The sequence below is a fragment of the Equus caballus genome, chromosome 1, assembly GCF_041296265.1.
Source record: "Equus caballus isolate H_3958 breed thoroughbred chromosome 1, TB-T2T, whole genome shotgun sequence".
In the NCBI taxonomy this organism is placed as follows: Eukaryota; Metazoa; Chordata; class Mammalia; order Perissodactyla; family Equidae; genus Equus; species Equus caballus.
The window spans coordinates 105,765,285-105,792,785 of record NC_091684.1 but is presented as its reverse complement, the minus strand read 5'-3'; the positions used below and the strand labels follow the sequence as shown (position 1 = coordinate 105,792,785).

The following is a 27,501-nucleotide window of genomic DNA, read 5'->3' as shown; positions in this document are numbered from 1 at the left end:
TCTGACTGGAGTGCAGCAAGCCCTAGCCACCCTTTCTGACTGATTGTTAGTAGCCTATCTGGGAGCCGCTGCGCATTAGTGGAGGGGCAGGAACTACAGAGAAAGGGCTTAAAGGTGGTAAAGATGAAACCAGGCACTCAAAAGGAGGACTGTAAACTTTGAACCTTACCAAGTTGCCCAGACTTGTATACATTTTGGGTAGACATTTCCAGAAGGGGGATGATGACAAAACAAGGTCTTCCTGTGGGTCTTCTCCCTATGACTTTCTGAACCATTGGGAAATGACTAGCCCTGGGTTTCTGGCTCAGAAACCAATTGATTTCCTCTTGCACCACACCCTCATTCAAGGCAAGGCCACTCTCATTAGTTCAGGTGAGGCTTCCTTCAGTTCATGCCAGTTTCTTATCCTCCTTTTCCCTCTGGTGTGTTCCTCTCCCTTTAGTTTTGCCAGTTACAATAGCACACCCCAAGCCCTACCGTATTTTTGAAGCAAGAACCCATTGTTTCCTTACCTCTAGCCCCTAAAATTTCATCATCTTAGGTTTTTCCAAGATACAGGTAGCAAATCAGTGGCCCATTCCCATTTCAAAATCAGAAGTTTATGTAAAACACCCTGGATTTGTGGCATTTCAAAATTTTCCTCCCTACACTCTTCAGATATCATACTCCTGGCCATAATGCACCTGGCTCCACCCACTCCCTTTACCTACTTGGCATCTGAGGTCAGGAGGGCTATGGAGCTCTTTTTCTGATGCTCCTCATTTGTCCTCTTGTCCCATGCATCCAAAAGTCCAAAGGAAAGGAGTTCGCACTGCCTTAGTCTACTTTGGAGGGCTCCCCGTCTTCAACACTACTGCCGCCTCTGAGTGAGGAAGCGGAGAAACATGACTAACACAGGCTTTGATGAGAAGATAAAGGATTTTTGTTTGTTTTTATTTCCACTGCCTCTGGGCAGGTTTATCACATTAGAGTATTACTTCTCTCCCCTTCTAGGGCACTGCATCACAGCACGAGGAAGAGAACAAAGAACCAGCCAAGAAGAAAAGGAAAAATAAATGAAATGCCTGAGTTAATGTGAACTTTGGGGCTTCTGCTTTCTTTTGACCCAGTAAGCAATAGTGCCCCTTGTTCTACAGCCTGCACCGATGTTGGCATCTTGGTTCTGAACCCATTGAATTCAACTGCACCTTCATTTAGAGGCAATTGTCCTTGGCAGATCCTACTACTGAAAAATGACTGGCCTTAGGCAAGCCCTTTTACAGAAAGTACAGCTGAAAGCCTGAGTTTGGGAGCCTGCAACACCCAGTGAAGCTCCACGGGAGCAAATATAGAGCCTCCAGGCAGAGCTATGGTCCAGGCTGGTTTCGTTTGTCCAAGGAGCCTTTGGTGAGTTCAATTATCTGGTAAATATCCAGCGCTTCACCTGAAAGATAGTGCAAATCAGTTAGGATGCTTCCTCAAGAAATGTAACTGAGAGCTCAGAAGTGAGAAAAGGAGCTTACTGTTAAGGTCAAAAAGGAGGATGGAAGGGTTGAGAAGAATTGCCAGGAATGATAACGTTACATTTGGAAGGGTCCATTTCCTTTTTGTATAAAATAAGTTTGTCTTAGATACATTTTAAATAGAAAATATGGTTTGTGATTTACTTGTTTGGTATTCAAAGCACAATTTTTTTCATCTAAGAATGCACTTTGACTTTATACAATAAATCTTCTTCAGACATTTCTGGTGTGGTTGAAGAGAGAAAGGTACATTTGAAGCTCTGGTTTCTTCCTTCATTTACTATGAACCACTTTCTAGAAACACATCTCTTTGTGATGTGCACATCATGTTCACTTTGGACCCAGGGCACATTATAAACAAACAGCCTAACACACAGTGCGAGTCAGAGTGGATTTCTTATCCTGTGTGCCCCAAGCTTCCTGTTGTCCAAGACCACAGTATGATCCACCTTATATCCTAGGCATAATAAGGAACAAACGTGCTGTGCTCACCCTGGGGAATCCCGTATCTCCTTTCCATCCCAGTTGGGTTGGAAGGGGTTTTACAATCCATGGTCACTTCCTTCCTGAGGCACTGGTCAATATCGACTGCACTGAAAAAGGCGACTGACTGGGGCAAGTCGTTCAGACCCAGCTTGTAGGCAAACATGCACCTGTAAGAGACCCAATCTCCTCTCACAGCCGTGCCCCTGCTGTGAGCAGAGGCCCAGTACTCTGGGACAGTGACCTCAGACCCCCACACCGGCTCTGCTCACTCAGCCACACTGCCCTCCACCCAGCAGCCTGACACCTCCACTGAGATGCTGAAATGCAATCATGGACTCATCACACACCTTTTTTTTCCAGTTTGGTACACTTTATTGATATAAAAAATTTTTTCAATTATTGGGTCAGAGTTTGCATATATGAGGACTTCATTAGCTTTCTTAAGTTTAACACCCCAGGAGATGATTAAGAGGGCCGTGGAGACAGTGCTGAGCACTGCAAACTATTATTTACTCATTAATCAGGACAGATCATGTCCCCAAACTGGTTCTGAGTAGCAGATCAACATGGAACTGTAGTATCATTTAATTCAACCATACAAATTAGGAATTTTATGAGAAAATACAACTCAATATAAAATATATAAGATTTTTTAAAATCACATTTGAGTTTCCCCATTAACAATGTTTTCTGTTAGAATAACAAACTTTTGGCACTTAAGAAAACATTTATGGATGAAAGGAAAACATCTCAATTTCCTTAGATTGAGAAAAGCCTTCTGTCATTTGATTTTCAAAGCAGAAAGCTGTGTTCTTAGGGGAGCACAATTTGAGGACTACTCTTTGGAACAGCTCCCATGACTCCTACCTTACTACCTGAGTGATCTGGTGTTGGTATATGACATTTTCAAACCCAAGAAATCTTTTTTAAAGGTGGAGGCCACTTTTTTAAAGACTAACAATTTTTTTAAACTAGAGACAAAAGCTAAAACGTTCATTTGCGGGGAGATAAAAACTCACAGATCATACTCAGCCTGATCCAAAGCCCTACACCTGAGCATATGGCCGGGCCAGAGCGGCCGCGGGCCCCTGCATACCTGGTCAGGAGGTTGGTGATCTGCAGGGCCAGGGCAGCGCGGTAGCGGTCCTCCTCCCGCACCAGGTAGCGAACCTCGTCGTGGATGCTGATGCAGAAGCGCCCATCAATGGCAAACTCCTCGAACAGCCACTTCATGGCTACGAGCATGAGGTGTAAGTAGTCCACAGCAGAGCTCTGCACCACCCAGTTCACACGGCTGGTCATAAACTGGGGAGGGAAGGTGGGCACAGGTGAAAGGGGTTGGTGGGCACAGGTGAAAGGGGTCCAGCCCAACACCAGTTCACTCTGGGGCAGGAGGTGCTACAGGAGCCCTGCCGTGACCCCTCTCCCCATGCTCCAAGGGTAGCAATATACCTCCCCCTGCACAGCCGAGGGCTCCAGGGCTCTGCTGATGCGGCAGCCCAGCACCGGGGTGCACGGTGTGTCAGACGTGGCAATGCTCTCCAGCTTATTGAACATTTCTGACTCCGTGCCCCCCATCCACGCTCGTTCAGCAACCACCTCCCACTTCTTCCAGTTTGACCTGGGGGACCGGGAACAAAGAGAGGGCCAGCTTTGTGTCTCAGCATCTCAGAGCTAAAAACAAAGCACCCCAGTCTCCTCGGGCCAGCCCAGACCCTCCCTCTGTCCTTAACCCACAGAAGGTTCTCACTTCCTTGAAGCTTCTCTCTGGATCTTGCGCAGATCCTGCAGGGAAACCCAGCCATCCTCAGTCCTGTCCACGGGGAGGTCCAACTCCCTCACCAGCCACTCGCCCTCATCCGACAGCCGATACCTGGGGGGAGTGTCACCACCATCATTCCCATGGGAGTGCCACCTCTGTGCCAGGCCCTGGGCTAGGAGTGTTCACACACCATCTCACGCCATTTCCACAGCCACCCTGGGGGTCATACCTATCCCCCTACAGGCTCTACTTCAGAGGGGAAACAGGCTTAGAGAGGCTAAGTGACTTGCTGGGGTCGCAGCCAGAAAAAGGTGGAGCCCAGAGAGGAACTCAGGCTTTTGTGGGCTGTGTCATGTTAGCCCAATAAAGAACAGAAACTCCAACACAAGAGCCACCACCGTTACTACTGTCCTAATGCTCTGAGACACTGAACTGCCCAATGCCCAACAGGTGCCATATATTCCTTCATGAGGCAGCAAGGGCTCTCACTCCAGATCTGGGGGTGGGGTGGGATGGAGAATGGGCTCCTTGAGGGGAGAGGGCATTTGGAGAAGGCAGAACATACAGCCAGGCCTGGCAGACCCTTCTCAGTTCACTGCCCCAGACTCCCAGCTTCCACACAACCTCAGACATGACCAGGCTTGTCCCCGAGTAGCTCCAGAGCTATGTCACTCACCTGTTCAGAGGTGCGCCAGGGCTTCCCCACAACCTGTGCCCTCGGTCCAGACTCCTCTGCGAGGCCTTACAAGGTCTCCACAACTAAGACCAACCTCCTCAGTCCTCACTGCCCTCGCTTCCATCAGCACACACTACCTGTGGTACAAGCTGCAGCCAACCCCACCTCCTCCTCCCACCTCCTCTGGACAATACTCAGCTCCCTTTTCTGCACTTACGCGGTCCCACTACACTGTTTCTCACTTAAACTTGTCATCTTTCATGAGGTCAGCTGTATATTAGACCTAAGGAAGTTGTAAACATCCCTCTCCTCCCTCACACTTGCTCCAGGAACCCTCCTAGGAGCCTGCTGAGGCCCTCAGCACACAACAGTTGGTACCACCAGAGGAAACAGTGGAAGCCTGGTAAGGCCTGCTCCATCAAAGTCAGTTTCAAGTCTCCAGTTTTCCACAGCGCCCTCCTGTCACCTCCTACCATTGGACACCCGCCCACTTCACTCGCTCTCATTCCCTATAAGCATGTGAGTTTGCAACCCCACATTCCTGTTTATTCTGCAGGACCAGAGCTGTGGACCCACTACCACTTGGTGACAACGTAACAAAATAACCCTGTGATGAAAACTGGTTAAGGCTATTAGACAAGCAAATGTCACCCAAGGAGACACTGTCCCAGAACACAGAGGTCTGGAGGGGGAGGGGCCAGGTGAGGGCTCAGGTAATGGGAAGAGAGAGAAAGATGGGGGCAGTCAAGGGTAGTAAAGCAGGCCTGAGGCCCTGGGGGGAACATGAGTGAGGCAGGGACCCTCACCGGCGGAGGCCCTTGGTGACAGCATACATCTGCTGGGCCTTCTCGGCCGCCTCCTGCCGTGTGAGGCGGTGGTTGAACTGCATGAGCAGACGCTCGGCGAAAGGCTGCCCTGCCCCGTAGATGCGGCCGTAGTTGAAGATCTTGGCATGCTCCCGGCTGATGCCCACAGTGGCAGCTGTCTTACTGTGCAGGTCGGTGCCCCTGCTCTTCCGGCCCTGCAGTGTCATCCACCCAAAGGCCGTGCAGCCTGGGGGCGAGGCAGAGAGAGAAAGCTCAGAGCCGTCCTGCCCAGCAGCCTGGGCCTGAGGGCCAGGCTGCCTCCCTTTGCCCAGCCCTGGCTCTCGCTCACCATGCATGCCGGCAAAGTGGGCGTCTCCAAGCACTGCTGCAATCCACAGCTCCTGTGAGTCCACGTCAGCGCCCACGAGCACATAGCCAGGCGGGGCCTGCACCATGGCCTTCATCTCACTGCCTACTCGGTCAGGCTGCAGGAAGAGGGAGGTTAGCCCCACCAAGATACCCCAGCGGGACTCCTCCTACCCCGTTCCCGGGGCCAGAGCTGCCTGAGAATGAAGGGGCCTCCCCTAAGGGGCTGGTTTTAGGGATGCCAGACGGCACTGCTGCAAGCATCACAGTCCAGGGATGGCCGCCCAGCAGCAAGGGGGTCACGGCGAGAGCAACCCTACTCTCTGGCGAGCCCGACGCCCAGCCCCCTAACCTCCACGACAGCGGTGCTGTCTCCCCTAGTCAGTGTCTGGCCAGAGCAGGGCCCAGAGAGTGTGTGCTGAAGGAACGGATGAGCCATGAAACCAGACTTGAACTCAAGTCCTGCCTGACCCAGATCTTAGGTTCCTTTTCATGCTCCTCACTAAAGGCCCTCTGCAACCTCAGTTCTTAGAGATGCAGGTGAGGAAGGGCAGGAACCAGAGGTGCAGAGGACACATACCCGGGCGTTGCTGGCAGTCAGCCACGTGGGCTCCACAGCCCGGCGGGTGATGGTGCCGGCGGTCACCACCTGGGGCAGGATGGCCCCATAGCGGCCTTCCTCATCATAGTCTGGGTGCCTGGTGGCGGGGTTCCGAGGAAGTGGGGAGGAACATGAGTCTCAGCAGTTTGCTAGGACCCACTCCACTCAGTTCTCCTGTCCCAACCACTTGGCAGGCCTCACCTGGTCACAGCACGGGGCAGAGCCGACCTGGGCAGCCACACCACCATCTGAGAGCTGTGGGGACAGGCAGGTGGAGGCTCAGCACAGCCGTGGGGAGCAGAAGCCACCCATCCCACCACAGCCATCAACTGCCCAGCTTCGGGGCTGCTGTGCGCCCTCCCTGCCCGGCCTCAACACGTTTCCCACTGACTTGACTCAGGGTGGGCCCGGCACAGCCAAGGCCTGGGGCCTGGAATCTACCATCCAGGAGCATAAGCCTTCTGAGAACCCACCAGGCCTCCGCGGCAGCTTGTGCCCATATCCCAGAGTATCCATAAGGTGTCCACCAGCAGCCCTGCCACCACCGCCTCTCCCACGCTCAGGGATGTCTTCACCAACCCATCACAGCACTCTCCTCACTCGAGTGTGCTGCTGGCAGCCACGAGCCCCTTGGAACTAGCCTTCAAGATGAACCTGTGTGCCATTCTCAGCCTGCAGGAGCCAGCTCCCGACCCAACAGAGCTTACAGGCCACCAGCCTCCATGGTCCTCAGCCCATGCAATGGCTCCAGCAGTTATACCAAGGGGTTCTTTTAGAGCTGGGAGGAGCCATCAAGGTCCTACAGTACCACTCTTTTTACATAAACAAGGAAACTGAAGCTAGAGAGGAAGCGAGACTTGCCTGCAGTCACATGGCACCAGGACCACAAGAAGCCAGGCCCCTAGACCACAACTGGGCAGTCCCTCCATTGCAGCAAAGGCTGAGTCAGGGGCCCCTGGGTGGGAGGCGGGAAAAGGGAGTCCCAGGGCTGTAAAACCCTGGCCAGGGGCACAGACGGGCCTGTCTCTGCTCTCTCATGGCGGCCTACCTGATACGTTTATGGGCATTCCTCCAGAAAGAAATCATTTTATTGATTTCCAAGGCACGGGGCCCACTGGCACCTCCTGGGCCAGCCTGCAGAGTGCCATCCTCCATCTTGGGCAAGAAGTCCTTGGCAAAGGGGCTGCCCACATTGCAGCTGTTACCATCCTGAAGAAGGCAAAGGATGCAGTGGCTGGAGGCAGGAGGCAGACCCCTGGCTGGGGAACTGATGCTCTGTGCACCTGGGCTCCGCCCAACACTGAGCCCACACCTTGAGCAGAGTGGTCTGGGGCAAATCCCTGATTGCAGCATGCACACATGCATGCACACACACTCACAGACACAAGCAAACCTGGCTCCCCTCACAAGAGCCATCAGTCAAGAGAGCCTATCACGTACCAGATGTGGTGCCAGACACTTGACATGCTCTATGTCATTTACTTCCACCACCATGTCCCTCACCCCCCAATTTTCAGAAGGAATGCAAAGGCTCAGAGAGACGGTGGTGTCTGTCTGAGATCACGCTCTGCCCTGCTAGCACCGCCACTCTGTGTGAAGGGGAGTCCCCGGGTCTGAGTCACTGGAGGCCTGCTGTGGGCCATGAGCACTGAGGGCACCAGGGGACAGGCCATGAACCAGGAGACACACCTTGTGAGGCAGCTTGAAGAACCAGCAGCCGGGGATATCCACATCGTTGTAAGGTCCGTTGCCATGGTGATAGGCTGGCTGGCTGCCTTTCGGACCACCAGCAGCAGTCTGTGGGGGCCACACACCTACATCAGGCCCCGCTCCAGCACCTGCTTTCAGCGAGGGCCATGGGCTGGGGGTGAAAAAGGGCCTGAAACGATGAGCAGGTACTGGGAAATGACAGGACGGCCACGAGGTCTCAGGCTGCCTCCCTGGCCTCCAACAAGCACAGGCCATCCAAGGGCAGGGCAGCATCTCCCACCCCCAAGACCCTGGAACTCTCCAGTCAGGAGGAGCTACTTGAGTGCACGAGGAAAGCCCTGCCGCCCGGCACCCTGAGCAGGCATCCCACTCACCAGGGCTGGGGGTTGACTCGAAACCACTGCTCGGAAGTACTCCGTCTTGGCCTCAGCCTCCACTTCTAAGCAGCCCAGTTCTTCCACCTGGATGGGCCCAGGTACCAAGGGAGTGAAGCAGGAGGCTGGATCAGCCTGAATCCACCAGCCCCTCCCTGCGGCATGCAGACAGCCCAGGCCAGCCTGGGGTGAGCCACTGGGTGCATCCAGCGCCCCCAACGCCACCCAAAAGGTGCCGCTCCTTTGGGAGAGAACAGAGAGCCCGCCCTCACCGTCTGCCACATGGCGCTGCTGTCGGTGAGCAGGAACTCCTCAGACAGGCCTGCCTCCTGCAGCTCCGGATGCTGCTTCCCCTGTTCAAGACAGTGCTTCCTGTACAGGGACTCGATGGCTCTGGGCAGAGAACAGCAGCAGCAGCCTCGGATTACTGGGTGCCCGCTCCGGGCCGGGTGGCTGGCGGGGGCCTTCCGCAGGTCCCTGCGTTAGTCCTCAGAATCGGCTCTGAGGTGGAGATGGGCAGCGCTTTCCCTGGTTTTCAGTCGGGGCGTGAAATCAAAGGACACAGCACACTGGTGGCAGGCAAGGGTTATGCCACTCACTCTTTTCATGCCACAGAGCTGCCACTTCCCCGAGAAAAACTCTGGGAGCGAGCAGTGGGAAGCCAGGAGGGGCCGGCCCAGGCTCCCACCGCTCGTCCGCCCTCGGCTCACAGCAGCAGGCCGATCCCAGCCCCCTCTGTCCAAGGGCCCCCAGGTGACTCAGGCTGCCCTGACAGCCAGGACTCTCAATTCTGGGCCACTTCGAGTGTCCCAGCTTCTCCCCAACACCTGCCTGTCAGAAGCTCAGGGTCAGTGATCTCAGACAAGTCAGTGACTTGCCTAGGCCTTTGTGCTGTTAACTCTAAAACAGGTTGTATGACCACTCTATCTCACGGGCTGCTTGGGAACAAACGAGGAAAGCACTGCGAAAGGTTCATCACACAGAATATAATTAGTGCTCAATAAATTATACTCAGAGAAGGAAAAAGCCCATCTCCCTGCCACTTCCTACAGCCCTCCCTGTGAAGCCACTTACCCGTGGGGCCCCAGTGCCCCCACTCGGCGCGCCATGCCCTCAACGCCCCCCATGGGCCCGAGGAGGGGCAGCACGGAAACAAGAACCAGAACCCAGACTCCCAGCCCCAGCTCTCCTCACTGGCCTGAGCGGGGCTTGGATTCCCCAGCAGGGGGAAGGGGCCCCTCCTACCCGGAGCCTGTGCCTTACCTGTAGGGGCAGGCAACCCCGGCCGAGGCCAGGGCAGCGTCTGCCGGCACATCGGCCAGGTTGTCCCGCCGCCCGGGCACCAGGTACCCCCAGCCGTGCTGCTCTGAGTAGTGCAGAGGGAAGCCGTCCCAGGTCAGCGCCATGAGTTTGGGTGTGACTCGCATCTGGAGACTGAGGAGGCTGGGGCCCGGGGTCCACGCAGGGTCATCCAGCCGGGGACAGAGCTTCCGATACCACCTATGCCCCCCAGAAGAGAGCAGCGTCACAGCAGTGGGCAAGGACAGCACGTGACATGCCTCACCCACCCTCCAACACTCCAAGGAGACCTCAGCCTATAGTCACCGTCCCCTCCCTCTGGGATGCAGCCAAGACCCCCATGGAGTTCCCTAGATAATTCAAATACCTCAAAAGGAAAGATCCTCTGTCGGTCCTGCTGGACTAGTCAAAAACAGGGCCCACAGCACAGTCCAGGGCTGGACTCCTCCCCAAGCCCCACTTCATGCAGGGCGACTGGCTGGAGGAGCGAGAAGACCCGCCCCCCACCCCTCAACTGTTCTAGCAACACACCGGGGCCTCCAAAACTGTCTCACATGATGTTCACGAGGAGCAAAACGAGCATGAGGCAAGCAAGGTACCCAGGGCACCAAGTTTAAGGAGGCCTCGTTCCCAGGGTCCCGCAAGTGCAAAATCAGCACCCTGATGTTCACCATGGCTACGCCTACTTTCTCATCTCTGCCACACTGAGGCTCAAATGAAGGGTCACTTCCTCAGGGAAGCCTTCCCTGGTTTCCTCAGTTAGGCACTACCTCAACACTGCTCATTCTGCTGTCTCATCATGGATAGAAACACCAGCTGCACAGGCTGGTCTGCATGCTGGGGTCCTCCTGGGAGAAGGAGCTACTGGAAGGAAGGTGCTATGTCCCTGTTTGTACCCCCAGTGGCTGCCATGGTCCCGGCACACAGCAGGCGCTCAGTGCACTGGTGGTGACTGAGTCCAGTGAGCAGAGGTCAGAGTGCACCAGCGACAGCAGGAGTGGAAGATGGCAGGAGCAAAGGGCAGCAGGTCAGTAAGGGCTCATGGGCACGCCACCCCTGCCGGGTCCAGAACAGGGGTGTCCTGAGAGGGTAGGGGCGGACTCTACACGTTAGGAGAACAGGCCTCACCCGGGGTGTCCGGGCAGGTGCTGGGGCCGCTTGGGCAGCAGCTCTGTGGTCCCCTTCAGCTGCTCCAAGCAGGCGCGGGCTGTGACATCTCGCTGAAACTCCTCCTCCTCACTGGGGGGGCCAGGGTCTGCACAGGGCGGGGGAGGACAATCAGGACCCGGGGCAGGGCCTCTCCAAAAGACCTGCCCAGCCTGCTCATCTCTGGAAGGCTGGGTGCCCCTTCCCAAGGGCCCCCTGGTCCCAGGAGCGTCCCAGGCCCATCCCTGCCCCACCTCCCGCCCATGCTCCCCACCTTCCTGATCCTTGGGATCCCCTGGGGCCCCAGCCCCCTCGATGGGCAACTTGCTGGCTGTGGCTGGCTCCTTCCTCTTCACCTTCTTTGCTTTCTTCTGCTTAAACTCTTGCAGGTCCCACTCCAGGTCCCAGAGCCAGGGGTCTTCTTTGTACCTGCACAGCCAGTCCACCAGGACAGGACTAAGGCCAAGCCGAAGGCCAGGCCCGCCCACCCCTGCCTGGGTGCCGCCCACCCGCAGTCTGGCTACCTCTCCCCCGAGAGCAGCTGGCAGGCGTCGTTGGCCAGGTCCATCAGCGACTTCTTCATCTCCCGCTGGAGCTCCTCGTAGGTGCTCTGTGCCTCCGCCAGGTAACGCTCCCAGTTCTGGTTGACAGGCAGGTAAGAGACACCCATCTCCAGCATGCCGGCCAGAGTCACCGGGTGGGGACACCTTGGGGGCAAACACCAGGGCTGCCATAAATGACCACAGGAGGCAACCCCTGAGCTGGCTGGGGAAGCCTCAACCCAACCACCCACATGGCATAGCTCTAAAGTCAGACAGACAGGAGTTCAGACCCCAGCTCGACAGCTTCCTAGCCACAAGACCTGGATAAGTCACCTCACATCTCTGAGCCTCAGTTCCTTCATCCGTAAAATGAAAATAAGATTGTCCCATCCCCAGGGGTAATGTGGGAATGACAGATCACAAAAATGAGAATGGCTGCCATTTGCTATAACTGCCAGGCACTGTGCTAATAACCCCACACATACAAAAGATCACGCATGAACCTCACAGCTGGGGAGTGAGGCATACTCGTGTATGCTTCAAGATGAGAACACTGAAGCTCGGGGAAACCAAGTAAGTTGCCCAAGATCAAATGACCTGGATATAACAGTTAAGACTCGAACCAGGTCTGGCTGATGCTTATGCCTCCAACCACATCATAAGACCGACTCACTAGCAAACATAACCCGATGGATGGGCTGCCCTTGCATCAGGATCTGGGCACAGAGAGGGTGCTTGATAAACCAGGACCACGTACACGGAACTCAAGCACAGCCCTCGGCTCTCCCCTCCAGGGCCACTGTGGAAACCCAGCGTCCAAGGCCCAGGTGGCCACCACTGGACAGAGTGGCTCCATTCTTTCAAGCAAGAAAGACTAAGGCCCTCAGCCTGAGAAAGACCCAGCACTGCCTGATTACAGTGGGCCCAAGTACTAGGAACCCACTGGCCCCCAGGGGCTCCCCCTCACCTCTCCAAGAAGAGCGGTAGCTGCTGCTGGAAAATCTCATAGGTGGCCCACACGTCCTGGGCACAGTACTGCATCAGATCCTGGCACAGGCGACAGGAAGGCGCTGGGTGGGCAGCCACCCCACTACCACCGCCAGGTCTTGGGGTCAGGTCTGGCAGCTATACTCCCTGGGGTCAGCTAGGGGTCTGCCCCAGCCCACCTCCCCGGAGCCCCTCTCCAACACCATACCTGGAAGTTCTCACGGATGTCCTTCATGCTGCCCTTAACAAAGAGTTCGCGAGGCTCCTTCTCTAAGGCAGGGCCTCCCACATAGAGGCTGTGCACATCTGCCAGGTTGTTGACACTGCTGATGTCCAGCCAGTCCCAGGAGGAGATCTGGGGGGCCAAAGCAAAGGACACGGCCGATCAGCCTAGCCTCAGGATAGACAGGCAGGCTGGCGAGGGGGTCCCAAGCACCCTGCTCCGGTCCCTGGCAGTGGGCTCTCACCGCTGGGCCACTGGCTTTGCTTTGAGGCTTCTGGCCTCGCTGTGTGGGGTGCCGGGCCTTGTGCTTGCCCTGCTTGGCTGCGATCCACAGACTGCGCTGGAAGCTGCTTAGCCCTGAGATGGCCATGTGCATGCTCATGGTGTCCAGGAAGCGCATGCGGGAGCCCTGAGGAGAGACGCTGCAGCTGAGGGGCCAGCTTCCCACCGCTTCCGTGGGTCAACCTGCCAGCCCCTCCGCCTCCCCTCCCATCACACAGCCTTCCAACACTAAAGACACAACATGCTCATGCTTGTCCCTCCACCCTCGAGGGGCCTGCCCTCCCAGATCCTGGCCACCTCTGACGGTGCAGGCCTGGCTCGATCCCAAAGCACAAGACCTTCCCAGCGTCCAGCAACAGCTCTGAGGGGCACCTTGGGAACAGAGTGGCCAGAACAAGGCCTTCTGAGCCATCAGGCTCGGCTGCCAGCCCTAGTGCTGCCACTCACCAGCACTGTGGCCCTCGGCCGGTCAGCAGGCTGAGCATCAGCATGCTCAGCTTTTACGAGCTGGGGCGCTCTCGCCTGCCCTGCCTTTCTCCCAGGGCTGTGGTGAGGACACGGTGAGAAAGCCCTCCTCATAACATGAAGGACTGCCGCCGCTACACACCAGGCGTGCTTCTGAGGCTCGACATGTGCGCTGTCCTAGCCCTCCTAACAATCCACTAAGGCAGCGTCTGCTAACTCCCTCCCTTTACAAATAAGGAAACCGAGGCCCAGGGATGGTAAGGGCTCACGCTGCGTGTCAGTGCCTCAGGCGGGATAGCCCCGGCCGTGCGGCCCACCCAGAGCCTCCGAAGACCCACACCAAGCTCCAAACCACCTCAAGAGACTAGGGCCATCAGTACTCGGTGACAGCTCAGGTCATGTACCAGGCAGGTCCTGGGGACAGGCACCAGCAGCAGGCTGGTCGACAGGAGGCACGGTAGCTGCTACAAAGGCGATGGGGACCCTGGCCAGGAAAGCAACACCTTCCCCAGCCACCGGGATCAGGGCTGTCAGTCCCCGCCACGCCAGGACCTGCAGCCGACCCCAGCAACCTCACCTGGATCAGGTACTGCTCCCTGATGTGCGCTCGGTCAAAGCAGACGTTGTGCCCCACCACTAACTGCTCCTGCCAGTCTCGCTGCGGGGGGCCGCCACCGGCAGGGACCTCCAGAGGAATGAGGTCAGCCGGCGACAGCTGGCTGGTCCAAGAGTAGCGCTCTTCCACCAGCCGCCGGCTGCACCAGGAATACCTACGGGAGGGAGAGGCACAATGCTCTCGTGTGCCCGCCACCACATGCTGGGGCCTGCGCTAGCAGCTGGGGGCGCAAGTGAGACCAGGGCTGCCCCCAACCCTCACAAAGCTGGGGGTCGGGTGTGGTGGGGTGGGATGCAGTGGGGTGGAGGCACATGTGCAGGGGGCAGTTACAAAAGCGTTTGCACGTGTAAACTTTCACAGATAAAAACGGAGCTGAGTGCCACCGCACTGGCTGTCCTGCACAGGCCCTCAGCCTGGGCCATAGATGTGTGTCAGGTCCAGCGTTCGCCCATCTGTGCTTGGCCCTGAGGTGTCTGATGAACATTATCAGGCCCTTGTGTCTATAAGTGTAAAGCAGCTAGTGTTCCAAGTGCTAGAAAAGGAGAGAGACAACAGAACCCAAAGTGGAATTTTTTTTTTAAGTTGAAAGTGGCAAAAAAAAAAAATGACAAATGCTGCACACATGTACAGGATGAGTCATCGATGGCTGGAAAGATTTTGAAGGACAAAGAGCGAACCCCGCACCTTCTAGAAAGTGCTGGGCCTCTCTGAGCCACTGTCCTCAGTGCAAGACCAGGGAGAGTGCCAGAATGGAGGAAACGTGCCCAGTGCCGGGGGGGTGAGGGCCGGACACTGACTCAGGAAAGGCTGGAGTTTCCTCAGGGGACTTTCCGCACGGCTAAGCGTGCAGAAACAGCCGCTGAGGAAAGCCTGCTGTGACCCGCAGAGGATGCCCGAGGGCCAAGGGCACTCAGCACGGAAGTCAGCAATGCGGCCACGTGTGGCCACCACAACTGTGCAGAAGCTCCCTGCAACCCTTGTGGAGGGGAGGAGCGGCTGTCTGCCTCAAAAGTCTCAACAAACATCGACTGCTTTGGACGACGGGGGTCTTAAACCTGGTAAAACCTAACTCCAAATGGTGGGAATCCACTCAGGGACGCAGGCCGAGCCCTCCCCCCTTACAACTCAGCCCATCACAGCCCTTAAGGACAACCCCGAAGAAGAGGCTGAAGAACGTCACATACTCCAGGCCGCGTGATGACAGGGACGTGAGTTGCAATAAATTATAAGCCACACTGGTGTCAAGATCCAGGTCTGCAGCTGTGCATGAGAGCCATCTTATTATCAACTTATTTGTGATAAGAAAGAAGAAGGCCAATTTTAAATTTAAGACGAGTCTGAACCAATGCCATATATACTACACTTTTCCTGTGAACCTTAGATAAACGTTGACGGCCTGTCTAATGTCCCTCTGGCCGCATGACCACAGCCTTTGGGAAGTCGCCCGGGGGGCTGTCCATGGCCTCCCCCTCCCGCTGGAAACTGCGGGCCAGTCAGGAACCTGCTGTGACGCAGCCACGTGGCAGGGACATGCCCAGGTTAACAGTGGACTGCTGTGAGGACCCCCCACCCCCCAACCAGTCAGCTCCCAGGAGGAAGGTCCCAGAATGAGCCCAGGCCTGGCCCACGACTTCTGCCGCCAGGCAAAGGGAGCTACGCCCCTGTCCCACTGGCAAGAATGGGATGAGATGAGAGGAGGGTGGGAGGACAGGTAGAAGAAACAGGAGAGGGAGGAGGAGGGAGACAAAGGAAAAGGGACTCCACGTAAATCGGCCGCAAATGACCAAGAGATCAAAAAACAAGGCTTTCTGGTCACTGGCTTCCTGATCTTCCTTCAGCCACCACAGCTGCCTCTACCTTCTCAAACGACGGACGGCCTTCCCTCTACTGTGGCCACCAGGGTACACAGGAAGCACTGAGACCCTCATCTTAACCACAGCTGAATCAACGCGGCAGCATCTGGTCTTGCTCTGTGCAGCCATTAATGCCTACCTTATCTATTTAGCCATGTTTTCACCATTTTCAACTGCATATTTAACACTTCGCAGCTTTCTTTACAAAGATGTAGCTTCCAATAGGAATAAAGAAACTGCCAACTTTTTTTTGCTGGCCATGCCTGAAAGCATTAAGGTTGTAAATAGTATTTTAATCCTGGAATGAAGAATAAAAAAGGGGAGAAACAGTACTGCCATCACTGTTTGAAAAAGAAACTTGGGTAGCACTTAGAAAGTTATTTAAAAGGAGAGACACTGGCTATACCTTTTTGGGACCAAAAGGCCTGCTTGGGAGGCCGGGGGAAGGAAGGGCGGGTCTGGGGGATGCTACTTGGCTCCGGGGGAGGGGTTTGGGAACGGTGGAGGGTGTGTTTGGTCCTGCATTTGAGGGAGCGGCTGGGGATGCTAATGTCTCATACTGCCTGGGACAGTCCCACAAATGGGAGACTTCTCCTGTCTAAAATGACCAATAGTGTCCCCAAATAGAAACACTGTTCAAAGGTCTCAGACTAACTTCTCAGGAGGCTATTAGGGGAGGGGGTAAAGGCACCAAATCAAGGTGATCTCAAGCGGCCTCCCGGCCAGTCTCCAGTCCAGCGCTCTGCTGTGATTCTGCGCACAGCCCCTACCACCAACGGACACCTGCCTGGGTGTTTGCTTTCCATCTGCATCTTCCTGACAGGAAGTAAGCGCTGCTAAAGCTGGGCTCAAGCCTCTTCTCCTTCACCGTCCAAGCCAAAGTCCCCAGAAGAGCACGAGCCCGGCACATGGGGGGCCGCGAATGCTCCCCGAACCAAACTATCCAGCCAGGCCCCCGTGTGCGCTGAGGTCCCCTGACCCCAGCCCCAGCTTACCAGGCCGAGGGGGATATGGCCACCGCCAACGTGGGGCAAGTTCCCTCTGCCAAGCAGACCTCCACGTCGAACACCAGGGCCCGCTCCTCGGGGATGGCCACGGGTTCGGCCTCCCCCTCGGGGCCGTACCGGGTCCAGCCCTCCGCCCAGGCCCAGCTCAGGGGCCGCGGGGGCAGCTGCGCCTGCAACAGCGAGTTGGCCGCCTCCAGGTAGGGCAGGCTCTGCTTCTGGGCCAGGAGGCGGAAGTGCTGGTCCAGGCTGCCCCCGTAGAGGGGCGGCAGGCGCAGCTCCACGTCGGGCAGGGGCGCGGCCGGCTGCCCCCAGAGCCCGTGCTTCTGCAGGTGCTCGACGCTGCGGCGCACCGCGGCCTCGCCGGGCGGCTCCGCGCCGCGCCCGAAGATCTGCTCGTGGAGCCCCCTGGAGAGCATCTGGATGTGCAGCGCGTTGTGCCGCAGCTGCCCGCCCTCCGAGGATGGCGGCGGCGGCTGCCCGTCGCTGGGGACGGGGACGGGGGCGGAGCTGGAGGCCCAGCGCCCCGGAGCTGGAACAGAGCCGGGCCCGACGGCGGCGCTGGCCACCTTCTTCCAGAGCAGGCGGCTCATGGCGGGTGCAGGGAGCCCCCCGGTGGGAGTCAGGACACCTGGCTTTGGGCTCCAGCTTGGCTGCTCTCACTGGCTGAGAGACGTGGAGTGACACACGTCCTGTCTCTGTCTTCCCGGCAGTGAAATGGGTCTGACCATGCCTGCCTTCCACCCACAAACCCTGGAGGAGACAGACGAGACACGGCGTTATCCATTACACAGGTGTGACGTGTCCACCGGCAGCCCCCGTCCCTCGAGCACTTTCTGCATCCCGGGCGGCGTGCCAGGCACTTTTACACACATTTTCTCAGTTAAGCCTCAAACCACCTCGGGAAACATCAATTCCCCTCCAGCGGAACCTGACGTTCCCGCGGGGCCATCAGCGAACTTGGGAAGGGGAAGGCAGTGGTTAAGCGTGCGGGTTCTGGAGGGGGACGCCGCGGGTTTGAATCCCGGCTCCGGCTCTTACGAGATGGGTGACCTTGGACCGGCTCCTTAGGCCCCGATTCCCTACTCTGTAAAGTGGGGTGACGGACTCTCCCTGCCATGCAACACCGCTGTGGGGGTGACACAGGGCGAATGTGTCGCGCGCCCCGGCCCCGGGCAAGTGCCCAGCAAAGGGTGGTGGCTGTCAGCCGTGATGGGGGCCCGCGGGCCCGGCGCCGAGAGGTGCCAGCGCCCGGATTCGAACCCGCAGGCGGGGCCGCGGTTCCCCCGGGGCCCCTCCCAGGCCCGGCGGTCCCAGCGGCGGAGGACGCCCTGCAAGGGGCGGCGGCGCGGTGCGCACGGGGTCGAGCCTCCGCCCCGCTCAGGCCGCGCTCCCTGACGCCAGCGCCCCGCCGACCCCCGCCGGAAACCTCGGTACACCCGCGGCTTCTCCGTCTGCGGCTTCCGACCCCAGGCCCGCGGCGCGGCGATCCCTCCGCGCGGCCTACGCAGCCTCGGCGTGGCGTGTGGCCTCAGCCGCCGGCGCACCCCGCTGGCAGCCGCAACTTCCCGTCTGCGCCCCGCTCGTCCCGCGGCCGCCAGAGAAGCAGGCGGGCGCTGCCGGCGCGGCCAATGGGAGGCCCGCGAGTGGACCGGCCCGTCCGCGGGGGGGGAGCGGACTTCCGGGTGCGCCCTCCCTGCGGAACGCTGGGAGCCGAGGTCCAACCCACCCCCGCTCGAGAAGCAGGTGGATTGGTCCCAGGCAAGCCCGTGGGCGGTGATGGCACTTTTTAGATTGTCCGCAGAGCGTCGATCTCGGGGCGGCCGCGTGGCCTAATGGATAAGGCGTCTGACTTCGGATCAGAAGATTGCAGGTTCGAGTCCTGCCGCGGTCGCATGGGGCGGTTACTGTTTTTGGCGTCCTGCGTCCTCTTAAGAGTAAAGTGACGGGACACTACGAAAGTGTCGTCGCCGGTTGCCGTCCCACGCTGGAGCCCGGGAACGCCTGGGTCTGCGAAAATAACGGCTCCCACGCGTCATGCCTCTGTGACATCTCGCGCCCACGTGTCCCGGGCGCGAGGCGCGTTTCCAAATTGCACCAGCCGCGCACGCCCGCGCGGGGAGGAGCGTGGAGAGGGAGGGCGTGCGGGGCGGAAACCCCGGTTTAAAGTCAGTCTACACCTGGGAAGCCCCTCCCGCGCCAACCGCGTGCTGCCCGTCTTCGTCCCGGACAATCCTGCAGGGAAAACCATTGCCTTTCGGTGAACCCTAATCTGTCCCCGGACGCAAGACCCCGCCCAGCGCCCGGCTCCCGCGGGGCAGCCGGCGGCGCCGCCCGGTCTTTGCGGTCCCGGTCTCGGCGCCGCCGCCGCTTGGTCATGCTCCTCATCGGCTCTGCTCTCGGCGCTCTACGTTTGGCAAACTGTAAAGTACTACGCACAGTAAGGGCCGCGTGAATAATGAGAGCCTGGAGACCCGGCTGCGAGGATGAGGAACGGGAGCCCACCCGAGGTCACGTAGCTGATGAGGGACGAAACTCAGGCCTCCCTGAAAGTGAGCCCGCGCGTGTGCCTGGACAGTGGGGGCTGCCTGGAGGAACTGACCTCGGTCCTGGTGGGAGTGGGCTGCGGGGACCCCGGGGCACAGGGATGCAGCCCTCGGTCGGCCGGTCCCCGCCGCCTCCTGCCGCCCGAGAGGCAGGGAAGTCCAGACCAAGGCTCGCGAAGGCAGCTTGGTAGCCCTGCGCCCTGATACTTCCATGCTTTTATTTAAGTAGGAAATATTTTTCATGCACTGTTCTAGGTGTATTTAATATACACTAAGTGGTTTTGGGGGGGGGGTTTCTCTTGGAAAAAAAAATACAATTAACTGAAAATTCCCTGTCTTATAATCTGGGTTTTTTTTCACTTACCCTTATACCATTGACATTTTCACAAAATTCAGAGAGGAGATGATCTCAGCTTAAATCAGAGGGCCTCTGAGCCGGAAAACCATTTTCATTATTTCTTCCAAACTCCCACCTGAAATTTAGCATTTCCTTCAGTGATGAGGGTAGGCAACCAGCCCCAGAGGTACCAACAGTACCTGAGACTGTCCACAATGGCAACCACGGATATTTTCACAAGACGTAGTGAAAAAATATATTGTATCACCTATTTGTTCTTTCTAATATCTCATAGTCTCTGGTTTCCTTTGTAATCCTGTGTGTTTTTTGCATTTGAAAACATTATTCTAAGAAGATGTGTATGACACAGAAAAGCTAAGACCCCCTGGCCCAGCTGAATGTGACTTCCCAGGGCTGCTGCTGCTGGGCCTGCCTGGCGTCCATTCAGAGAACAACCCACCTCCTTGGTTCAGTGCCGGGAAATGTCCACCAACATGCTCCCCCTCTCACGAGGCTGCTTCAGGCCAGTCTGGTGCCCCCGCCCTGGAGTTAGCATCTTCAGCAAGGACCAGAGTGGCTGACACTGACTCTTGCTGAGGATCGGCACCCGCCGAGCTGCACCGTTTCCAGGATTCCGAGCCCAGTTCCTCCACCGTCCCCGCCTCCTCTTCTAGGAGGGAAGAAAAACCTGCACGTTCTTGTAGAAAAGTCTATTCCTTCTGGTAATACCTGAGAAACAAGATAACTTCCCCCACAGTGCCCTGGACCTCTCCTCCCACGTGGCAGGGGACAGAGTTCACTAGGAACCCCTGTCCGAATCAAAACACTCTGTACCTTCTTGCGACGCACGTACCTCAGTTGTAACAAATGCCGATGTTTTAAAAATCTCCCTTCTCCTGCTGTGAATGCCCCGAAGACTGCCCTTGTGTCTCATTGCGTGCTGTCTCCCAGGGCCTCGCTGGAGCTCGGTAACAACCACCAGCACTTACTGGGTGCCAGGTCCTATTCTAAGAGCTCACACAGTTGACTAAATGACTCCTCACCTTGTCCCCGGGATAGAGGTACTGTTATCATCCCCTTTTACTGATGAGGAAACTGAGGTACGGAGAGGTGAAGTAGCATGTCTCAAGTCCTACAGTGGGAAAGTGGTAGAGCTGGGACTTGAACCCAGGGAGACCCGCTCCAGGGGCAAGGATCTCAATAACTGCACTACACAGTCACTGCCCCCCGACCCTGAAAGCTGAGAACCCCTGCTCCAAGGTCGTGTGCCAGGCCCTGGGCTGGGGCTGGGGATGCGAATGGGCTAGGCTCCACGTCACCGCTTGTGACTCTGGACTCTCCGGTCACAGCCTGCTCCTCCAGTGTCCCTCTTACTTTCCTTTCTGTCTCCTGGAGAAAGTTCCACTGCTCTTCCTTTATCAAGAGCTACCACTTCCAAACGAACAGGTGAAACGCTTTAGAAACGCCTCCTTTAATCCTCTCAGTAACCCCATTGGTACTATTATTATTCCATTTTACAGAAGAGAAAAGAGAAAGGCTCCAGTGACAAGTATGAGGTTGACTCACTTATCCAAAAGTCACACAGTGAGTCCAGGGTCTGGATTAGAACCCAAGCCCTGGATGATTCCAGAGCCACCGGGCATTTCTGCGAGCCCACTAGACATCCCCCAGGCCAGAAAGCAGGTTTGAGAAGACAGAAAGCTACCCTCGCTCATTGGCTTGCTGCTGGACGGCCCCGGAGCAGTTGGCGTAGGATCCCAGGTCACAGTGATGTCAGCCCCTCCAGTATTTGTCAGAAAGCAACATGCAAGTTTGTTAACATTTTCCATGAGATTCCTCCTTTGTGCTTCACCGATGGGGCCCCCCCCCCCATCCCCAAGAGAGCTGAGCAAGAGGACCAGGATGAGGAAAGGCGGGGTGCATCTTTTAGCCAAATATTATTTACTCTGCAGTTCGTTAGTTTCCTCGTCTGTAAAATGGAGCAGTTGTAACACCAACCCCGTCGAGTTGCTATAACCAGAACAGCGCCCGGCCCAGGGTAATTGCTCACGAAATATAAGGTTTGGTTACTGTTATGTCAGCACCTCCAGGGCCTTCGTCCCTGAAATACCCAGACCTGCCCTACTGGGTCAGAAGACAGGAGGCACCCATCTCTTGGAGCTGTTTCTAGCAGAAGCCCGTGGGAAAGGAAGGGCTCGTTTAGGGTCAGCTGCTGCCATGCCAGGTCTCAGTCTACCCACCGAGGGATTAATTGGGCATGTGCGCGACCTCCAGCACGAGAGGCATAGGCTGCTTCCAAAATGTGCATCGTATTTCAGGGGGTAACTGGTTATGCCAAACCTTAAACCTGTGCAGTTTAAGGACTGGGAAAAAGGGAACTGATGGAGAGGCAGATCATTGTTCGTGGATGAGAAGCTCCCTGATGGGACGAGACCGTGCCACGTCCATCTTTGTGGCCCTAGCGTGGCACCTGGCAACAGAGGAGGCCGTTTGCTGTCCCCATGTCCCAGAGTCCCTCCCTGGCTCCTGGCCAGGGCTGAGGAGCTGACTCAGTCCCCATATTAACTAAGCCGAGCCAATTAGGCATTCCACCAAAAAAACGAACAGTATTTCCTTCACGTCATCAAATAGTCCGTCAATGTTGAAACTCCCAATGGCAAGAGCCCCTTTCCTCTTTAGCTAATTTGGGTTGGATTTCCTGTCACTCGTGTGGAAGGAGCTCTCACTGATTGAGAGCTTATTAAATATTTGCTGAACAAATGATGGAGCTTTTTTTATGTCTTCAGCTAAATTTCACTGAGATAAGGCTGGGCTATCCATGAGATTCTTACACTTGCAAAGTGCCCTGCAGGTTGCATACTCTGTCACTTTGCCTCAGCTCCACATCAATCTGTGACACTGGAGCTCTCTCTGATACAGGTGAATGTTTTAAAAGAAAACTTGATATATTTCTACCGTAAGTTGAAAACTCTCACATTATAATTTTGATCTATCCAACTATATATTACTATATAATACATAATTTAAATGTTAAATATACATTGTATATATAATTTAATCCATAAAATTTAAAAGTAACAAATACCAGGAAGAAATTCAACCAGTTTCAAAAATCCGTACCCGGAAATAATTCCACCGTCAGAAGAATGAAAAGTATGAACAATTTGTGATAAGGAGACATTCACTTAATGTATCTTAGTTTAAGATGAAGATGAGGTTCTGGGTGGATAAGATAATTTCATTTTTAAAATGTTGATGTTAATCAGCTCCGAGAATCTCAATCCACATGTGTATGTCACCAGAAAGGCAAAAAATAATGAACTGCCTTCTCTGATACGTTTTTGCAAACTTATATGTCACATGCTAAACAAATGTAGACATCTGAAAGAGAAATTTATAGACATTTCTGTAAATTACTGCAAAAACAGTCCCCACAGGATGGACAATTGCGGACAAGGATCCACCCTGGGGGCTGCACCGTCAGTGCAGGGTGCCTTCCCAGATGGAAGGGCAGAACCCACAGTTCCCGGAGGATTGCAACACGCATGGGCTCCAAGCCCTGGCCAGGGCCCTGTGGCCTGTCTTGCCAGCTGCAGAATTGCGAATCTCTTGTCCCATTGTATTGAATCACAGCCAGGCCCAGCCCCGGGAGCAGCGCCCTCTGCAAGATGAGCGCAGCACCGCCCGCCGAGGTCGGCCTTGACCTACAGCAGCTGCTAGAGAGAGTAGAAGGGTTCCTTGCAATGTGTTTGCCACAGAAGATTTAAGCTCAAAACGTAGGCTGTGGGATGAAAAGAAATGCATATTTCTCTCTTGCAGAGACGTTTCCTTTGAGGAGTACAGTGGCCTAAACTCAAAGAGCCAAGAACATTTGTGGGAACGGTCTTGCTCTCCTGTTAAAAAGGGCCGCCCCTCACCCCACCCCCAGAAAAGAAAACGTTTAAGTCATTCATTCAATGGGGGAAAGAAAAGAGAGCAAGACTCTCCGAGAGCAGGTGTTTATATGCAGGGGAACATCTCCGGCATCCTGCTTCTGGAAGAAAACGGCCGTCTTGCCTTGGCATCTAATCATTAGGGTTCGGAGAGAAGATTCTGTCTTCTGTCCTTCAGGGAAAATGACGGACGTGTCTGGTGATTGTAAAGTGCCCTTCAGTTTGGGTTGGTCTGGTTATCTATTTATCTATTCCCTGCTTTGTTCCAGAAAGACTTTCAGGTGGCAGAGGTTAGTTGTGACCACGTCATCATCACTGTCCAGGCATAAAGCAGGGGAGCAGCTCAGATTGGCGTCTGGTGAGGTCAGAGGCCAAGGGGTTCTGCTAGGGACTCACAAGGGCCTGCCACACCCTCAGCCCCAGGAAACTGGCCATGCTCCCCAGGCCACAATTGGCTGGACTCAGGCGAGTACTTGAGCCTAGATAGCTGTGGACCAGCCAGGCTTGAGAGAATAAACGTCAAGGAGAGAGGCTCAGTCAGTAGGGGTGAGCCAAACCAGGTGGTGACTAAGCATCCCGATGACATCCTCTTTCAGGAATCGTGACGGGACCATGGCCATTCTGATCTGAGAAGACAAGATGCCCAGAGTCACCAGAGCTGTTGTCGTCCTCACGTGGCGATGCGGCTGGCAAGCCGTCCCAGCCCGGGGAGCCCAGGCAGCTCTGCCTACAGTGCTCGAAGCACTGTACTGAGGCAAAGTCAGCAAGACCAGGCACGGCGTGATTGTGACAGGGGTGGTCGTTTGCTAGAGGGCCGGGTCTGGAAGCCATTCCGGAGGCCCAGCCAAGAGGCCATCCTCCAGCCCTTCCAGAGATTTGTCAGCACCTAACTCCCTGTATTAAGACTCCTTTGTATTAAAATATTTAGAAAGGTGTCTGTTTCCTGAAAGTGGACCCTGACTGATGCCTGGACCTCCTCTGGGCTCCCTGTGGCATGGATCGCATGTGCCGTGGTGGTCCAGCTTTCTCCCCCGACCCAGCCCCAAGCTCCCCGAGGGCTGTGTCCAGTTTCTCTTATGTCCTGGCACCTAGCACAGGGCCTGGTGGTCTCGTGGTTAGGACTCAGCGCTGGGTTTGCTGCAGCCTGGGTTTGTTTCCCGATCAAGGAACCACACCTCCGTCTGTCGGTTGTTATACTGTGGCGGCTGTGTGTTGCTGTGACACTGAAAGCTATGCCACCAGCATTTCAAAGACCAGCAGGGTCACCCGTGGTGGACAGGTTTCAGCAGAGTTTCCAGACTAGACAGACTAGGCTGAAGGACCTGGCCATCCAGTTCCGAAAAAAACCGCTATGAAAACCCTATGAATAGCAGGAAAACACTGTCTGATACAGCGCCAGAGGAGAAAAGATGATGCAAAAAGACCAGGCAGGGTTCCGCTCTACTGTCCACAGGGTCGCTTGGAGCTGGAATCGACTCCACGGCTCTAACCACAAAGCTGGTACCTACACAAAGGATGTGCCCGGTCAATGTTTGCTGCATGGACCAGTGACTCTCCCCACTGAGGATAAATTCCTTTTCATGTCCACACCCATCATATCATTCAGAGTTCAGAGCAGGAACTGGGAATCACTTCGGTTATTTCAAGCAAAAAGAGACGTGGTACAGGGCCTTTCCACATGAATAAGGACAGTTGGAAGGACTGGCAGCGTGGCTGTCAGTGGGTGACTTGCTTCAAGGTCACACCAATGAAGCTGTCATCGGGAGCCAGACTGTAGAGGAAAGGAGGCCACTGTTGCTACGGCTACCGCTGTTGCTGCCACCACAGTGTAAACTAGGACTGGAGAGTCACACACCGAGCTGGGCTGTGACAACTGTCTTGTCATCCAGAGCTTGCTGGTCTGTGCCAAGGCCACGGGAAGATGGTCCTGGCCTCTCTCTGGCCTCTCAGATCTCCCACCAGTGTGTCTCAGAGGCAGCATATCAATCATGACCAGGGCCCTGGCTGCACGGGCATCTGGGAGTCGTGGTTTTGGCCTTCTACCCCCTGTCATTCCTGGGGGAACAGAGAAGAGGGTGGGAATGAAGCCAAGTCCCAACAGACAATGTCTGGCGACGCACAAGGACTATTGTATGTGTACCTCCACTGTGACAGGTGTCATCGTCTGCCCAGCCCGGGACCTGGGAGGATCCACGCCGGCTCCCAGCATCCAGAGCAGGGGCTGTTTCTTCACCTTCTTACGATCTCCTGGGCCTGGCACGGGGTCTGAGGAGCACAAGTGCTCCGTTGGTGTTTCTGGCCCGGTTCTCCACCAATTTCTGTGGGTTCCCAGGGATGGCGATCCAGGAGAGGGGCTGCCTGGCTACCCTTAAAAACTGCCAGCAGCTCCCCCCCCCCCTTACTCCCAGGAGCTGAGAAGCAACAGGGAGGAACGGCTGAACTCCAGGGCCTGGGGCCTGAACCACCTCAGTTCAGGGACGAGCAGCAGCTTGGAAAGAGAAGGACACGAGCTGAAAGGGGCAGGCCTGGACCAGGCCAGCAGAGGAACTCTGGGGACCCTGCTGAGGAAGCTGGTGGCTCCAGACAAGGGGTGTGCCCAGTGTGTGGGGCCCTGGGCCAGGGGAGTAACTCCAGGAGTCCGCAGGAGGAGAAGGCAGGGATCAGTAGCTCCCAGATGTAAGCAAAGGCCATTGAAGTGTGACATCGTCTGGGAGACAGGGACCTGGGGAGGACTGTGCCCCTACTGCAAGGGTCAGAGAGCAGAGGTGGCTGCCCTGACCGGCTGACCCGGGGCTCCTCGCCCTCACCTCTCCAGGTTGGTGGAACTTGGCCGATGCAGTTCACCCTCCTTTAGCACCTCCTGAGAGGGACAGTGAGTGTCTGCTCCCTCAGCAACCTGCGCCTGGCAGAGGGCAGACCCCAACCACCCAGACGAGGTGCTCTGATCTCCCACCAGTCATGGGTCTGACAGGCCAGGAAGAGACCTGGGATGGGGGAGGCCGTGGGCAGGCTGGAGCCGCTGTATCAGAATCTAAACTCCACCAGGTGGGGGTGGAAAGGGGAGGGCATTTATGGAAGCAGTTGACACACTCCAGCCTCAGCCAGGAATGGCACAGAGTGTCATCAGGGCACCCGCCAGGGCTCCACTGGGGAGGACAGGTTCGGGGAGGGTAGGCTGGGCCCACCAAGAGGCAAGCGCCCCCAGGGCCTGATGGGAGCAGCAGACACTGGCTCTTGGTCATCTCCGTGGCCTCACCTCCACCCTGAACATCCCGAGGGGAGCTCCAGAGGCCCCTTACCTTCCAGGAATGCAAGAAACGGACCCCACCGATGGGACATGGTAAGGGGAGCCTTTTCACTTCAATTCTGTTGTCACTTTTGAATTTTGAATTGTGAACTTATTACCTGTTCAAAAATAATATACTAAACTAAGACTTGAAACAGAACAGCCATTTTCCCTCTCCATACTATCCGCTTCCACAGTTGACACACATTTGTGGGGCCCGGGGTCACTCAAGCCCCTCTGCTCCCCACCCAGCCCAGGCAGCTCCCTGCCTCCCACAGGTGGTCCCAAGAGAGCTGCAGGCCCCCGCCCTGGCCACAGGCACTGGTGGGAGGGTGGCAGGTGATCCAAACAGGGCCATCAAGGTCCTTGCCTGGGGTTTTTTTAAACTGTAGCTAGAAGAGAGGGTCAGGCCTCAAATCTTGGGGAATGTGCAGTTGGAGCTGCTGCAGCCGTGACCCGGTCGGGTGGAGAGAGCTGGTCTGACCCGCAGGAAGAAGAATGGAGAGCCCGACGAGACACCGATGACGTCGGGTTCCTCTGGTCCCTTCCCTTCTTGCAGTTTGGCTGTACAAGCCAATAAGTTCCCCGTTTGTCTGCCAAAACTCCTTTCAGTCAGGTTTCTGGTGCTTGTAGCCAAAAGAATCCTAAGTGATGCGCCTTCTGCTCTGCAAAATAAAGGGGCTAGATGAGCAGGCCTGGG

General features: G+C 56.2%; 2 protein-coding genes and 1 non-coding gene across 12 annotated transcripts in view; 2 read left to right on the top strand and 1 right to left on the bottom strand.

The window, feature by feature from the left end:
- FANCI (FA complementation group I) overlaps positions 1 to 1,722 on the top strand; it is a 90,577-nt gene extending 88,855 nt beyond the window's left edge. For all 10 annotated transcript variants that reach the window (XM_005602791.4, XM_005602794.4, XM_070266726.1 and 7 more), the window contains one exon: positions 994 to 1,722. In XM_005602791.4, coding sequence (XP_005602848.3) covers positions 994 to 1,059 — 66 coding nt within the window. In that variant the 3' untranslated portion in view covers positions 1,060 to 1,722. The remainder of the gene's footprint in view (positions 1 to 993) is intronic.
- On the bottom strand, positions 900 to 18,750 carry POLG (DNA polymerase gamma, catalytic subunit). The gene is made up of 23 exons (XM_023650178.2): positions 18,130 to 18,750; positions 16,692 to 17,453; positions 13,805 to 13,997; positions 12,725 to 12,889; positions 12,466 to 12,612; positions 12,238 to 12,317; positions 11,253 to 11,435; positions 11,003 to 11,157; positions 10,711 to 10,837; positions 9,547 to 9,783; positions 8,556 to 8,676; positions 8,284 to 8,370; positions 7,889 to 7,996; positions 7,248 to 7,408; positions 6,401 to 6,454; positions 6,179 to 6,296; positions 5,582 to 5,717; positions 5,233 to 5,479; positions 3,739 to 3,861; positions 3,441 to 3,609; positions 3,085 to 3,293; positions 1,995 to 2,155; positions 900 to 1,423 (listed from the first exon to the last, which is right to left on the bottom strand). The coding sequence occupies exons 2-23, from the start codon at positions 17,291 to 17,293 to the stop codon at positions 1,347 to 1,349; spliced, it is 3,660 nt and encodes a 1,219-aa protein (XP_023505946.1). The 5' UTR covers positions 17,294 to 17,453; positions 18,130 to 18,750; the 3' UTR covers positions 900 to 1,346.
- On the top strand, positions 18,522 to 18,594 carry TRNAR-UCG (transfer RNA arginine (anticodon UCG)). Its single transcript has one exon. It is a non-coding gene; the product is annotated as a tRNA-Arg (tRNA).
- Positions 18,751 to 27,501: the final 8,751 nt, after the last annotated feature.

Bases quoted from the DNA above. Each gene is read 5' to 3' on its own strand.
- POLG (XM_023650178.2), bottom strand. From the start codon at position 17,293: ATGAGCCGCCTGCTCTGGAAGAAGGTGGCCAGCGCCGCCGTCGGGCCC. The intron at 7,409-7,888 runs GTGTGTCTCCTG...TGCCTTCTTCAG, and splicing joins TCTTCAAGCTGCCTCACAAG to GATGGTAACAGCTGCAATGT. The intron at 3,610-3,738 runs GTGAGAACCTTC...CCGGTCCCCCAG, and splicing joins CAGAGAGAAGCTTCAAGGAA to GTCAAACTGGAAGAAGTGGG.